The following is a 14320-nucleotide window of genomic DNA, read 5'->3' as shown; positions in this document are numbered from 1 at the left end:
GTCTCTCCCTTTAAGATATACAAGGGGTTAACAAGCCATACCAATTCTGGTCTGTGTGTGCTGGTTGGAAAGTAGTGTTGTAGTTAATGGAGGTGCTCATGTGCAGTCGACTGTGTTTGAATGCTAGTGTGCTGTAAAGGTCACAGTCAGGGAATCACCCACTATGTACCCCTACATTGCAGGTTAAGGAGTCTCTCACCCCCAAGTGCTTGAAGCCAACTAGCCAATCAAAATGAAATAGGACAAATTAATTTCTATTTACCTGTCAGGTTAAAAATTCCAAAGTTGACTGTTTAACAATCAATGTTCCACAATCTTCTCCTCATAAATGATCCAGTGACTAAACCATATATATTTTTCTTTCAACTCATCTCTCACTTTAATCTGCTTGCATGTGTTGCGTTATTTCCTCGTGCACTTACTAATGAATAAACTCATTCTTTTATTAACTCAAGAAAGCCTAGATAAATTAGGATTTTTAAATACAATTTCTTTGTCCTGGGAGAAAGATATCCACAAATTTGAAGCAGGAAGGGTATTCTTTGAGAATTAACTTTGTATGTCCTACTGACTGGTCATAAAGTACTTAGTGTGTGGAATCCCAGTGCAGCTGATACATCAGCAATGTTACTGCAAAGTGTAGGAGTCAGCTGGGCTTCAGTGGCAGCATTCTCATTCCTGAATCAGATGGCTACAGGTTCAGGATCAGATTCCACAAACATAAACAGGCCATTCTGTCCTATTCTATGTGCCACAGAGTCCATGTAAACACTCCACCTTCACCCAGCCAATATTTAACCCTTGGTTTTCCAAAGCAACATATCACTAGATCATGAGACCCAAATAACATTCTGGGGACCCAAGTTTGGATCTTGGCATGGCAGATGGTGGAATTTGAATTCCAATAAAACAAATCTGAAATTAGGAGTCTAAAGATGACCATGAAACCATTGTCAATTGTCAGGAAAACTCACCTGGTTCACTAATGTTCTTCAAGGAACAAAATTGCTGTCTTTACAAAGTGAAGCAGAGCAAGATAGTGGACAGAGACACATCCCTCCCTGTTTGGTTTGCGCAGAATGCCAGCAGCGTGATGTCACCTACCAAGACAGCCCCAGATACACCTGTTCCCTCAGTCACCGGTGCTGACATCAGATCTGCCCTCTTGGGAGTCAACCCAAGGAAAGCGACGGGCCTGGATGGTGTCTCTGGCTGAGCACTGAGATCCTATATAGACCAACTGGTGGAGGTATTCACTGACATCTTCAACCTGTCCCTCCTACAAGCCGAAGTCCCCACCTACTTCAAGAAGACCACCATCATCCCCGTACCTAAGAAAGCATATACAATGTGCCTTAATGACCACCTTAATGACCAGTGGCTCTGACCTCAATAATTATGAAGTGCTTTGACAGGCTGGTCATGGCCCACATCAACTCCAGTTTCCCAACCTGACTCAATCCCCTGCAATTTGCCTACTGATGTAACAGGTCCACAGTGGATGCCATTTCCCTTGCCTTGCACTCATCCCTGGAACATCTGAACAACAAGATGTCAGATGTGCCATCTTTGTCAGACTCCTATTTATTGACTACAGGTCTGTGTTCAACATCATTATCCCCTCCTAACTGATCCTAAAACTCAGACTTAGGTCTCGGTTCCACTCTCTGGAACTGGATCCTCAGCTTCCTGACCCACAGGCCACATTCAGTGAAGATAGACAACTACACCTCCTCCACAATAACTCTCAACACTAGAACTTCCCTAGAATGTGTCCTCAGCCCCCTGCACACTAACGACTGTGTAGCCAAATTCCAAATGGACGCCATCTATATGTTTGCTAACGACACCACTGTAGCTGAATGGATATCAAACAACGATGAGTCAGAATACAGAAAGGAGTTAGAAAGCTTGGTGATGTTATGCATTGAGAACAAACTCTCTCTCAACGCCAGCAAAACTAAAGAACTGATCATTGACTTCAAAAACAAAGGAGAACACAGCCCCCATCTACATCAATGGAGCGGAGGTTGAGAGTTGACAGCGTCAAGTTCCTTGGAGTGATGATAACCGACAACCTGTCCTAGACCTCCCCCATGTAGGTGCAATGGTCAAGAAGGCACAACCATGCCTCTTTGTCCTCAAGTGGCTCAGGAAATTTGGCATGTCCATAAGGACCCTCAGCAACTTCAACAGATGCACCACTGAAAGCAATATATCCATGTGCATAATGGCCTGGTTTGGCAACTGCTCTGCCCAGGATTGCAAGAAACTACATAACTTGACATATGCCTGCCTTTTCTGTGCACACATTAGTTGCTGCTTTTATTCCAATACAAGCCAAAGTTCAACTTGCTGTAGGGTCCTTTGGGATGATTGAAGGATGTGGATGGTGCCATAGAAATACAGATCTTACTTTTAGAATGTAATGTAACAAAAGGGAAATATCCCAGTTCATGTCCCCTGACCTTATTGGAGAAAGCCTGAGAGCAGGGGGAAGGGGTTGGAGGATGGCAAGAATACCCAGAACTCATGGTCCACACCACAATGTCCAGGCTCACAGAGTGGTGCTGAGCCCCCATGTGCCAAACAATACAGCCACATCTGTTGATAACCTGGAACAAGAAACCTTGGATCTGTCAGTGCTTCACTCTCTGACCCAACTTGCTCAGTGAGTGTGGTGTCAGACTATGGTCTGTGCAGTCACCCTGTAATGCCTCCCTACTAAGGTACTGCCACACGATACACACTGGAGCAGAGGCAAGTCAGCTAGTATCTTGTGGAGATATGTGGGTGGCCAAGGCAGCAGTTTGGAATATTGTTCCCTCCTGTATTGCAGCACATGATAAAGAGAATGTCTGCTTTCAGCCGCCTGTGTCATAATCAGCATGTCAGCCTAGCTGCAGCACAGAGAATGGAAACAGTTAGGTTAAAAAGCAGTGGTACAGCAGTGAGTCACTGTGTGCTCCTGTCGATCAGTGAGTGTTGCTCACTGTTCTAAGACAGGCACTTACTGGCAGGGAGTCATGCTGCAATACTGAGGCACTGCCACCCCCCAGGACCTACTTGCAGCCAGGGATCTCTGCTAGAGCTGAATATGCGACCATGCAGAATGGTTCTAGGGAGGACTGCAACACAACTTTGTCCAAACAGAGGATGAACACTAGTCTACTCCAGCACTGGTACCAACCCTCAGGAACGTGCCAGTGATACTCTGCAAATTAAAAGATTCATCTCACAGACATTCCGGTGAGATGAAAATCATTTTCTCACTCACTTCCAGCTGTCCAGAATTGTGACAAACCATTGGGCAAACCTTTGCCCACTGTGACCCCATTTTTGAGGCTTGAATATTGTCACATTCACTTAGTGAGAGCTGAGACAGCAGGAAGATGATTGGACAGCTTTGAATATCTGGATCAGAGCTCCATGGAGGCCATTTCTGCCTCAAAGATTGAGGACTTGGCATAGAGTAGGGGAAAAGGAAGCAATGATACCTCACTGTACATACTCCAACGACACGGATGTTCAGAGTTTGCACTCATGCCAATTGGCATGCCCCATGCATTAGCTTTCACTTTCTGGAAAGTGGTGCCACGTATGGACCTTGGAACACTCAGCATCAACCTAGGCATCGGTAACAGCAACAACACATTCTGCGCAGTCAATCCTGCAAAATCTTCCCAACCTCTCGGTAACAATGTCAAAAGCAATGGGCCTTGACAACATTATGGATGCAGTTCTTAAGGCTTGTGCCCTAGAACTAGCTATGTCCCTTCCTGTCCAACCAGTACACTTGACCCAACAATGTGGACAATTGCCTGGGCGCATCATGTACACAAAAAAAAACGCAGGATAAATCCATCCCAGCCAAATACCGTCTTATCTGCCTATTCTTAAACATGAGCAAAGTGATGCAAGGTGTCATCAACAGAGCTGTCCAGCAGCACTTACTTGGTGGAATCATAACAAACATGAAATAAAACAGTGGCAGTCATTGGAGACACACCATGTCAGACCAAGGGTGTTGTTCCAGGAGCTCCTCGGGGCTCTGGAGTCACAGAGAGGTTTACAGCACAGAAGAAAGGCCCTTCAGCCCATTGTCTTCATGCCAGTCAAAAACAACCAGCTCCTATTCTAATCCTAACGTCCAGAACTTGACCCATGGCCTTATATTGCTTGGCATAAGAAATATACAGCTAAACATGTTCAAAGGAAATTCTGCCTCCACTGCCCTTACAGGCAGCGAACTCCAGATTCCCACTACCCTCTGGGTGATAATGTTTTCCCTTATATCCCCTCTTCCTGTTCCTTACTTTAAATCTTTGCGCCCTAGTTATTGATCCATCAAGGAGAAAAGCTCCTTCCTGTCCATCTATATCTTTCTCAATCTCATCTGCACCAAGGAAAACAATCCCAATATGTCCAATCTCTCTTCATAATTGAAACTCTTCAGTGCCGGCAATATGCTGGTAAATTTCCTCAGCGGCCTCTCCAGTGCAATCACACCCCTCGCACAATGTGGTTTCCAGCACTGCACACAATAGCTAACCAGCATTTTATACAGTTCCAGCATAACCTCCCTGCTCTTAAATTCTATGTCTCAACTATTAAAGGTAAGCATCTCATATGCCTTCTTAATGTCCTAGTCCAAAGCATCTTTAGCTCATTCATCAAATAACCTTCTCCCCATCATAGAGACAGAAGTAGGGATACTTCCCAACTCCCCAGACATTGAAACAGACTGTGCCCATGTGTAGCAAAACCTCATGTTTGGGTTGACAATTGACAAATTATATTCATTCTACACATCTGGACAATGATGAACTCCAATAAGAGCATCTAACCATCTTCAATTGACATTCATCACCATCACTCTGAAGTATCACTGACTAGAAATCAAACCAAACCAGCCAAATAAATACTATGGTTACTAAAGAACAACCAACACCCCCTCAGCTTTTCAACCATTTTCAAGGCACAAGCTAGGAGTGTGTTGGAATATTCCCATGAGAGATCACCAACATCTGAAGACTCCCTTGCAAATCACTTACCATTCTGATTCGAAATTATATCATGGTTGTTTTACTGTTGTTTGGTCAAAGTCCAGGAACTGCTTTTCTGACAGTATTGTGGATATATCTACACCACATGGACTGCAGTAGCTCAAGGAGGCTGCTCACTGCCACCTTGTTAAGAGTAAAACGAAAAAGACATGGTTTCAAAGGTTATGGAGTAGGCAGAAAAATGGTGGAGCAGGCCTGATGGACTTAATAGTTTAATTCTACTCCTACAGTTTATACTACTGATGGATATCAAATTCTGGTGTTACCAGCCTAGCTCACATTCCAAGAATGAACAAAGAAAAACACACCCCACGATACTTGAAGCACCAGCAATGTATGTTTAATGCTTGCAGCATAAGTTTGTCACATCTTCATTCTGTTTCTATCTATGAGTCAATCTTACATCTCCCAAGAGCTTTCCTCCCTTTAAAGGTATGAATGATGATTCAGGGGCAGTGGTTCCCTGTGGAACAATCACTGACCTGCATCAATACAGGCTGGTGGTAGTATATCACAGTGATTATCAGAGACCTACTTGCTTCATTAAGGACACTGTATTACAATACAGGGGTCCAAAAGGAGACAAGGTGAGGCACAATACCTATCAGATTCTTATTGACAGGCCATGAAAGGATCAAAACTATTAGAATCCCCATATTGCAGAAGCAGGCCATTCAGCCCAGCGAGTCCACACTGATCTTTTGAAGAGCATCCACCCAGACCCAACAACCCTGCATTCTCCTTGGTTAATCCATCTAGCCTGCACACCACAGAGCAATTTAGCATGGCCAGTCCACTAACTGGCATATCTTTGGACGGTGGGAAGAAACATGAACACCCGGAGGAAACCCACACAGATACAGAGAGAATGTGCAAACTCCACACAGTCGCCCAAAGGTGGGATCCAACCGGGGTCCCTGGAGCTGTGAGGTAGCAGTGCTAACCACTGAGCCACCATGCCACTATAGTCTCAGTCTTCTAATGCATGCAGAGCAGGAGTCAAAATATATCCCACTCTGCTCTGAGGCCTTGAGTTTCTCTTGAAGGCTACTTTCTCAATTCAGGGACCACCTTTTGGTTTTGCTGGGGTTTCTTTCTCATTCTTACTAACTTCTTCATTAGGTGCCACAGTTTCATACTGACAATAACTTCTGTATTGGTTTTTGACAGGTGGAGGGGTTTAGGACTCACACTGTGGCAGAATTAGAAGAATTCATCAAGATCCTCAATAATCAATAAATGTCCGATAAACTTAAAACTACAACACATAAGGGAAGCATTCATTTCCCAGATGTCACAGTATTGAAACTGGCACAAGCCATCAGGCATAAGTTATCAACAATGTTTTTAAAGAACTAATACACTTCTATACCATGATCCTAACCAAACAGAGTGTTAAGGTCACAACTAAACTGTTGCATTCTTAACTCTAATACAGTCACTGCCCCTCAAATAATTCACAAAATGTGAGATGTTTTGAGATAACATATTAATTCAAATCTTTAAGAAATAAAACTTCAACATTACATTATTTCAGTGAGACCGAATTCATTACAATAACATCCATAGCATTTCCCCCTTAGAGTAGTTCCTGAACTCCTGCAGCCTTAAGCTGGAGCCTTCACATTCACTTTAAAGCAGTTCAGCACCTTAGTTCTCTTGGTTTTGCACTTAGCTAAAAATTCCTTTGTTGAATGATTTAAAAGTGCTCTCCATTGTGCAGTCTCCTTGCTGCAGGCCCTCTCTCTATTGGTAAAGTCTTTTACCTTTTTCTGAAGCCCCTCTCACCACTTATAGCCTCCAATAATGGGCAATTAGGGATGGACAATAAATGTTACCATTGTCCATTAAAGAAAAAAGTAGCAGTATCTCTTACCTGTATAAATGCAAGTTTCTCCCTCTTCTGTGAAAGGTCAGTGAGATTAACCAGACACATCTCAAAGAATTTAATTTCCTTTTCCAGCTTTCGGATGTGGCTGTCGATAGCAGCTGTCACACGGCTCTGCTCCTTATCCAGACAGTGGAAAACATCCCGCTCTTCATTTTCAATGTGTTTCCTCAATGCATCATACTTCTCCTTCACTTCTCTCTTTGTTTCTGTTATCAGACTCTAAAGAGACAGATTAGAAAGAGAGCTACACCACCAGTGCTTCATTCGGAAGCTCACTGATGATCTTATCTAGTATGGTGGCAGAACATAGAACATAGAAAGATACAGCGCAGTACAGGCCCTTTGGCCCTCGATGTTGCGCCGATCCAAGCCCACCTAACCTACACTAGCCCACTATCCTCCATATGCCTATCCAATGCCCGTTTAAATAAAGAGGGAGAGTCCATCACTGCATTCCATGAACTCACGACTCGCTGAGTGAAGAACCTACCCCTAACATCTGTCCTATACCTACCACCCCTTAATTTAAAGCTATGCCCCTTTGTAATAGCTGACTCCATACGTGGAAAAAGGTTCTCATTGTCAACCCTATCTAAACCCCTAATCATCTTGTACACCTCTATCAAGTCACCCCTAAACCTTCTTTTCTCCAATGAAAACAGCCCCAAGTGCCTCAGCCTTTCCTCATACGATCTTCCTACCATACCAGGCAACATCCTGGTAAACCTCCTCTGCACCCGTTCCAGTGCCTCCACATCCTTCCTATAGTATGGCGACCAAAACTGCACACAATACTCCAGATGCGGCCGCACCAGAGTCTTATACAACTGCAACATGACCTCAGGACTCTGGAACTCAATTCCTCTACCAATAAAAGCCAGTACGCCATATGCCTTCTTCACCGCACTATTTACCTGGGTGGCAACTTTCAAAGATCTATGTACATGGACACCAAGATCCCTCTGCTCATCCACACTACCAAGTATCCGACCATTAGCCCAGTACCCCATCTTCTTGTTACTCTTACCAAAGTGAATCACTTCACACTTAGCTACATTGAACTCCATTTGCCACCTTTCTGCCCAGCTCTGCAGCTTATCTATATCCCGCTGTAACCTGCCACATCCTTCCTCACTGTCAACAACTCCACTGACTTTTGTATCATCCGCAAACTTACTCACCCAACCTTCTAGCCCCTCCTCCAGGTCATTTATAAAAATGACAAACAGCAATGGTCCCAAAACAGATCCTTGCGGAATACCGCTATTAACTGCACTCCAAGATGACCCTTTACCATCAACTACTACCCTCTGTCTTCTTCCAGCCAGCCAATTCCGAATCCAAACCTCCAACTCACCCTCAATGCCATATCTCCGTATTTTTTGCAGTAGCCTACCATGGGGAACCTTATCAAACGCCTTACTAAAATCCATATACACCACATCTACTGCTTTACCCTCGTCCACCTCCTTAGTCACCTTCTCAAAGAATTCAATAAGGTTTGTGAGGCACGACCTGCCCTTCACAAAACCATGTGAGACTCACTGGCCTATAGTTACTAGGGTTATCCCTACTCCCCTTCTTGAACAAGGAAACCACATTTGCTATCCTCCAGTCTTCTGGCACTATTCCTGTAGACAACGAGGACATAAAAATCAAGGCCAAAGGCTCTGCAATCTCCTCCCTTGCTTCCCAGAGAATCCTAGGATAAATGCCATCAGGCCCCGGGGACTTATCTATTTTCACCCTTTCCAGAATTTCCAACACCTCTTCCCTACATACCTCAAAGCTATCCATTCTACTTAATTGTGACTCAGTATTCACATCGGCCACAATGTCCTGTTCCTGAGTGAATACTAATGAAAAGTATTCATTCAGTGTCTCCCCAATCTCTTCAGCCTCCACATGCAACTTCCTACTACTATCCTTGGCTGGACCTAATCCTACCCTGGTCATTCTTTTATTCCTGACATACCTATAGAAAGCCTTAGGGTTTTCCCTAATCCTACCAACTAAGGACTTTTCATGTCCCCTCCTTGCATGACCCTTTCCTCCCTGCCTGACAGGTACATACTTACCAAGGACACTCAATAGTTGCTCCTTGAACAAGCTCCACATATCAATTACGCTCTTGCCTTGAAGCCTACTTTTCCAATCCACACATCCTAAGTCGTGCCTCACCGCATCATAATTTCCCTGCCCCCAGCTATAACTCTTGCCCTGCAGTGCACACTTATCCCTCTCCATCACTAGAGTAAAAGTCACCGAATTGTGGTCACTGTCCCCAAAGTGCTCACCTACCTCCTATTCTAACACCTGGCCTGGTTCATTACCTAGAACCAAATCCAGTATGGCCTCACCTCTTGTTGGCCTGTCTACATATTGTGTCAGGAAACCTTCCTGCACACATTGGACAAACACCGACCCATCTATCGTACTCGAGCTATAGCTTTCCTAGTCAATATCTGGAAAGTTAAAGTCCCCCATAACAACCACCCTATTACTTTCACGCTTCTCCTGAATCATCCTCGCAATCCTTTCTTCTACGTCTCTAGGACTATTAGGAGGCCTGTAGAAAACTCCTAACAGGGTGACCTCACCTTTCCTATTTCTAACCTCAGCCCAAACTACCTCAGATGTCGAGTCTTCATCCATCGTCCTTTCCACCGCTGTAATACTATCTTTGACAAGCAATGCCACACGTCCCCCTCTTTTAACCCCACCTCTGACCCTACTAAAACATTTAAACCCTGGAACCTGCAACAGCCAATCCTGTCCCTGTTCTACCCATGTCTCCGTAATAGCCACAACATCGAAATCCCAGGTACCAACCCACGCTGCAAGTTCACCTACCTTATTTCGTATACTTCTCGCATTGAAGTATACACACTTCAAGCCACTTTCCTGTTTACATGCATCCTCCTTTAAGATTGATGCCATATTCCTAACCTCCCTACACTCCAGGTCCTGTACCCTAAAGCTACAGTCTGGGTTCCCATGCCCCTGCAGAGTTTGTTTAAACCCCCCCCAAGAGCACTAGCAAACCTCCCCCCAAGGATACTGGTGCCCCTCAGGTTCAGGTGTAGACCATCCTGTTTATAGAGGTCCCACCTTCCCCAGAAAGAACCCCAGTTATCCAGGTACCGGAATCCCTCCCTCCTGCACCATCCCTGTAGCCACGCATTTAACTCTTCTCTCTCCCTATTCCTCGACTCTCTATCACGTGGCACGGGTAACAAACCAGAGACAACAACTCTGTTCGTTCTAGCTCTGAGCTTCCAACCTAGCTCCCTATAAAGCCTATCTAACATCCTCACCCCTCTTCCTACCTATGTCTTTGGTGCCAATGTGGACCACGACTTCAGGCTGCTCCCCCTCAAGGACCCGGAAAACACGATCAGAGACGTCATGTACCCTTGCACCTGGGAGGCAACATACCAAACGTGAGTCTCTCTCGCCCCCACAAGACCGCCTATCTGTGCCCCGAACTATCGAGTCCCCAATAACTATTGCTTTGCTCTTCTTCACCCTTCCCTTCTGAGCAACGGGGACAGGGTCCGTGCCAGAGGCCTGAACCCCATTGCTTATCCCTGGTAAGTCGTCCCCCCCACAAGTATCCAAAACGGTATACTTGTTCTTGAGGGGAACGGCTGCAGGGGGTCCCTGCACTGGCTGCTTCCTCCCAGACCCCCTCACTGTCACCCATCTATCTGCCATCTTTGGAGTTACTACTTCCCTAAAGCTCCGATCTATGACCCCCTCTGCCTCCCGAATGATCCGAAGTTCATCCAACTCCAGCTCCAGTTCCCTAACACGGTCTTGGAGGAGCTGGAGATGGGTGCACTTCCTGCAAGTGTAATCAACAGGGACGACTATGGCATCCCTCACCTCAAACATGTTGCAAACATGTTGATGAAACGACTGAAAACGAATCTTCCAGCTCAGTGGGGAAACCTACATCTAGAACTTCAACCTGAGCTACAAGTCCTCTCAAAACTCGCTAACAGATTATATATTTCATTATTTAGTGGCCAGTACATGTCAATAACAAACCACTTAGTGATACTGCAAGTACCAGACCTTTTAATGAAAGGGGCATATCTGATGGTTCTCATCTGAAAGTTTAATCTTTCCTTTTTCAACTTGCTGGCTTATTCCAATTACCAAGCACAAACAGCCATCCTTCACGTGTAAATCTTGGCACAGCTAGTAGGCTATTTGACTTGAACAAGCTTCACAACCAACCCCAGCTGAAAATAATTTGAGCTAATGGACCTGTACTCAGGATGAATCATCAGATAGAATTTGTGAGACTATGACAAATCAGAAATTTAACCTTGGTAGCCATGACAACAGACTTTCTAAGGTTCCGATCTCACTTCTTAAAGACATAAGGAAAAATAAATGCAGAGCCCAAATGGGAGAGTTAAGAAAGGGGAATCAAAGAACCAAAAGACTCAATAGGGAGCATCAGGTACAATTCCAGCCTCGGGTGATCGTTTGTGTGAAGCTTGCACATTCTCCATGTATCTGCGTGGGCTTCCTCCCACAGTCCACAGATGTGCAGATTCGGGTGGATTGGCCATACTAAACTGCAAATCATGTTCAGGAATGTGCAGGTGTTATGGGAATCAGATAGAGGGCTGGGGCTGGGGCTGGGGCTGGAGGGCATGCTCTTCAGAGGGTCAGTGCCAACCTGATGGGCCAAATGTCCTCTTTCTGCACTGTAGGGATTCCGTGAAAGGTGCTTCAGGAGGGACTTATGCTAAGTGTGACCCTAGTGTGTGAATACAATTATAAGAAAGACCAAGAAGAGGGGCTGGAGCTTTATGAGATTTTAAACAAACAGGTGAATATTTCATACATTTGGAGTCTTTTGGAGGAGCATAATCAGATGAGTGGAAATTGGAGGAGGGAGAAACAGACGTCAGCACTAGAGTTATCAACACTGGAAATGACAAAGACTGAGATTGCAGATAGACTGAGGTCAGTGAGGAACCTTCTAATAGATACGGAGTAGAAAGTTCACATGTCGAACTGGAGACCGCTTCCGGGAATGGTCTGGATTAAAGCTTAACACAATTGGAGCTCATCTCAAAGATTTTACATTTTTTAATGTTGCCTTTCAGCATCCCTAGGGAGTCAGAGCTTCCAGAGAGGGCAAGGGGCTCAAGGGACAGAAACAGCTGGAAGAGAAAAACATTGAGCTTCTCACATTTTGTTTTTTTTTGGGGGGGTGGACAGGTTTTGGAAATGGCAGAAGCTAGTGGGGGAAACTGAAACTGTGCAGAGATTTAGATTACTTACAGTGTGGAAACAGGCCCTTCGGCCCAACAAGTCCACATTGACCCTCCGAAGAGCAACCCACCTATACCCCTTCACCTAACACTACGGGCAATTTAGCATGGCCAATTCACCTGACCTGCACATCTTTGGAGTGTGGGAAGAAACTGGAGCACCCGGAGGAAACCCACGCAGACACAGAGAGAATGTACAAACTCCAGTTACCCGTGGCGGGAATTGAACCTGGGTCTCTGGCGCTGTGAGGCAGTAGTGCTAACCACTGTGCCACCGTGCCAGCCCGTGAGGGCATCCTAGTTGGGAAGGCAGACCAATCCTGGTGGGAAAGGGGGATGAGGACAACAGGTTAAAATTCAGAATCCGAACCCACCTGAGTGGTCAGCTTCTGTGTGTGAAGGTCCTGGAGGGAAGACTGGATGGAAGTGACATTTCTCCGGATGCTCTTCAGATGATGCTGTAAGTTATCCTAACAATAGCAACAGACAGATAACCAAGTCAGCCTGCTGGCCTGCCCAGCAATGAAAGGGGTCAGAGGCGAGCAATTGTCAGCCACTTACCCGGAGCTCCTGCTCGCCCTCGCTGATGCTGCCACAGTTGTGGCCCTTGTGTTTGCCGATCAGGGTACAGAGGGTGCACACACACACCTTGTCCTCCTTACAGTAAATATCCAGGAGCTTCTCGTGTTCAGCGCATCTCCAGACGGACAGATCAGCCGCAGTGTCCACCAGGGGGTGGGTTTGGAAGACCCCGTTGGCAGTGTGCAGTTTGAGGTGAATGGGGCACATGGAGGCTTCACACTTCAGGCAGGTTTTCACAGCCTGCCGCCGGCTGCGGCTGCAGTAGCTGCACAGGACGCTGTTCGGAGCCGCCGCTGCTGAAGCTGGGGCCACGGCCAGGTAATCCCCAGCTCCCTTGGCCAAGCGGAGCCTCCGAAACCCGGGCACCTCGGCCCGGCACTCGGGGCAGCTCTGGGGAGAGGACTCCTCAATGCAGGAACGGCAGTAACTGTGCTGGCACGCCAGGGTCACTGGGTCGGTGTAGACCTGCAGGCAAATGGAGCAGGTCATCTCCTCGTCTAACCATGACTGGGATGAGGCTGTTGCCATGGTGGAGCCCCGAACACAACAGAAAGCAGAGGGAAAGTCTCTCTCTCTCTCTCATACACACCTCATCCAGACTGAGGCATCTCAGAACTCCTGCTGCAAGGCACCCGGTTATAAATTGTAAACATCAGCGACCGGCATCTCAGACTTCCACAGGCACCAAACTTGCACGTTTCCCGTGTTAACGGGCTGCCCTGAGTCCAAACCGCACCTCACTGCACCAGCATCTCCTTCCCAGGAGCTCATGGGTGGGGTATTTGCTCCCCCTGGGTATACACAGCCCACCCACAGGCCAGTAACTCACATGGAGGTTCCAGTCAGTTCTACGACTCCAAAGACCAGAGGGAAGGGTACTCAGCACTGAGATAAAAAGATCATTCTTCTGACGGAGGGTCACTCCAGCCCAAACGTTAACCCTGTCTTCTCTCCACAGATGTTGCCAGACCTGCTGAGCTTTTCCAGCAAATTTTGTTCCTGTTTCTGAATTACAACATCTGCAGTTCTTTGCGTTTTTAGGTAATTGTTCGCTCAGTCACAGAATCATACAGAAGAGGTCTTTTGTCCCATCAAGTCTATACTGCTCAAAATACACCACTACCTACACTAGGCCCACGTTCCAGCTCCAGCCTTGAGTGTTGTGACTCCTTCGCATGCTGATCCAAATACGACCCTCTACAACCCTCCCAGGTAGTGCATGCCAGATCGTCACCACCCTCTGGGTGAAAAATGCTTTCTTCAGTTCAGAAGAAGGATCACTGGGTCTGAAATGGGGACGCACGGTGGCTCAGTGGTTAGCGCTGCTGCTTCATAATGCCAGGGACCTGGGTTCAAATCCACCTGTGTGGAGTTTGCACATTCTCCTGATGTCTGCGTGGATTTCCTCCCACATTCCAAAGATGTGCAGATTAGGTGGATTGACCGTGCCAAATTTCCCATAGTATCCAGGAATTATCCATTGT

At 46.2% G+C, this 14320-nt stretch overlaps 1 protein-coding gene across 1 annotated transcript in view; it reads right to left on the bottom strand.

Moving 5' to 3' along the window:
- The window catches only part of LOC140494457 (E3 ubiquitin/ISG15 ligase TRIM25-like), a 39704-nt gene extending 26060 nt beyond the window's left edge, over positions 1–13644 (bottom strand). The window contains exons 1-3 of the mRNA XM_072593636.1: positions 12816–13644; positions 12629–12724; positions 6943–7176 (exon numbers count right to left, since the gene is read on the bottom strand). Of these exons, the coding sequence (XP_072449737.1) occupies positions 6943–7176; positions 12629–12724; positions 12816–13364 (879 nt within the window). The 5' untranslated portion in view covers positions 13365–13644. The remainder of the gene's footprint in view (positions 1–6942; positions 7177–12628; positions 12725–12815) is intronic.
- Between the last annotated feature and the right edge of the window lie 676 nt (positions 13645–14320).

The sequence above is a fragment of the Chiloscyllium punctatum genome, chromosome 24 (genome assembly GCF_047496795.1).
Source record: "Chiloscyllium punctatum isolate Juve2018m chromosome 24, sChiPun1.3, whole genome shotgun sequence".
NCBI classification, from domain to species: Eukaryota; Metazoa; Chordata; class Chondrichthyes; order Orectolobiformes; family Hemiscylliidae; genus Chiloscyllium; species Chiloscyllium punctatum.
The sequence above is the reverse complement of the archived record's forward strand: the minus strand, read 5'-3'. Positions and strand labels throughout refer to the sequence as shown.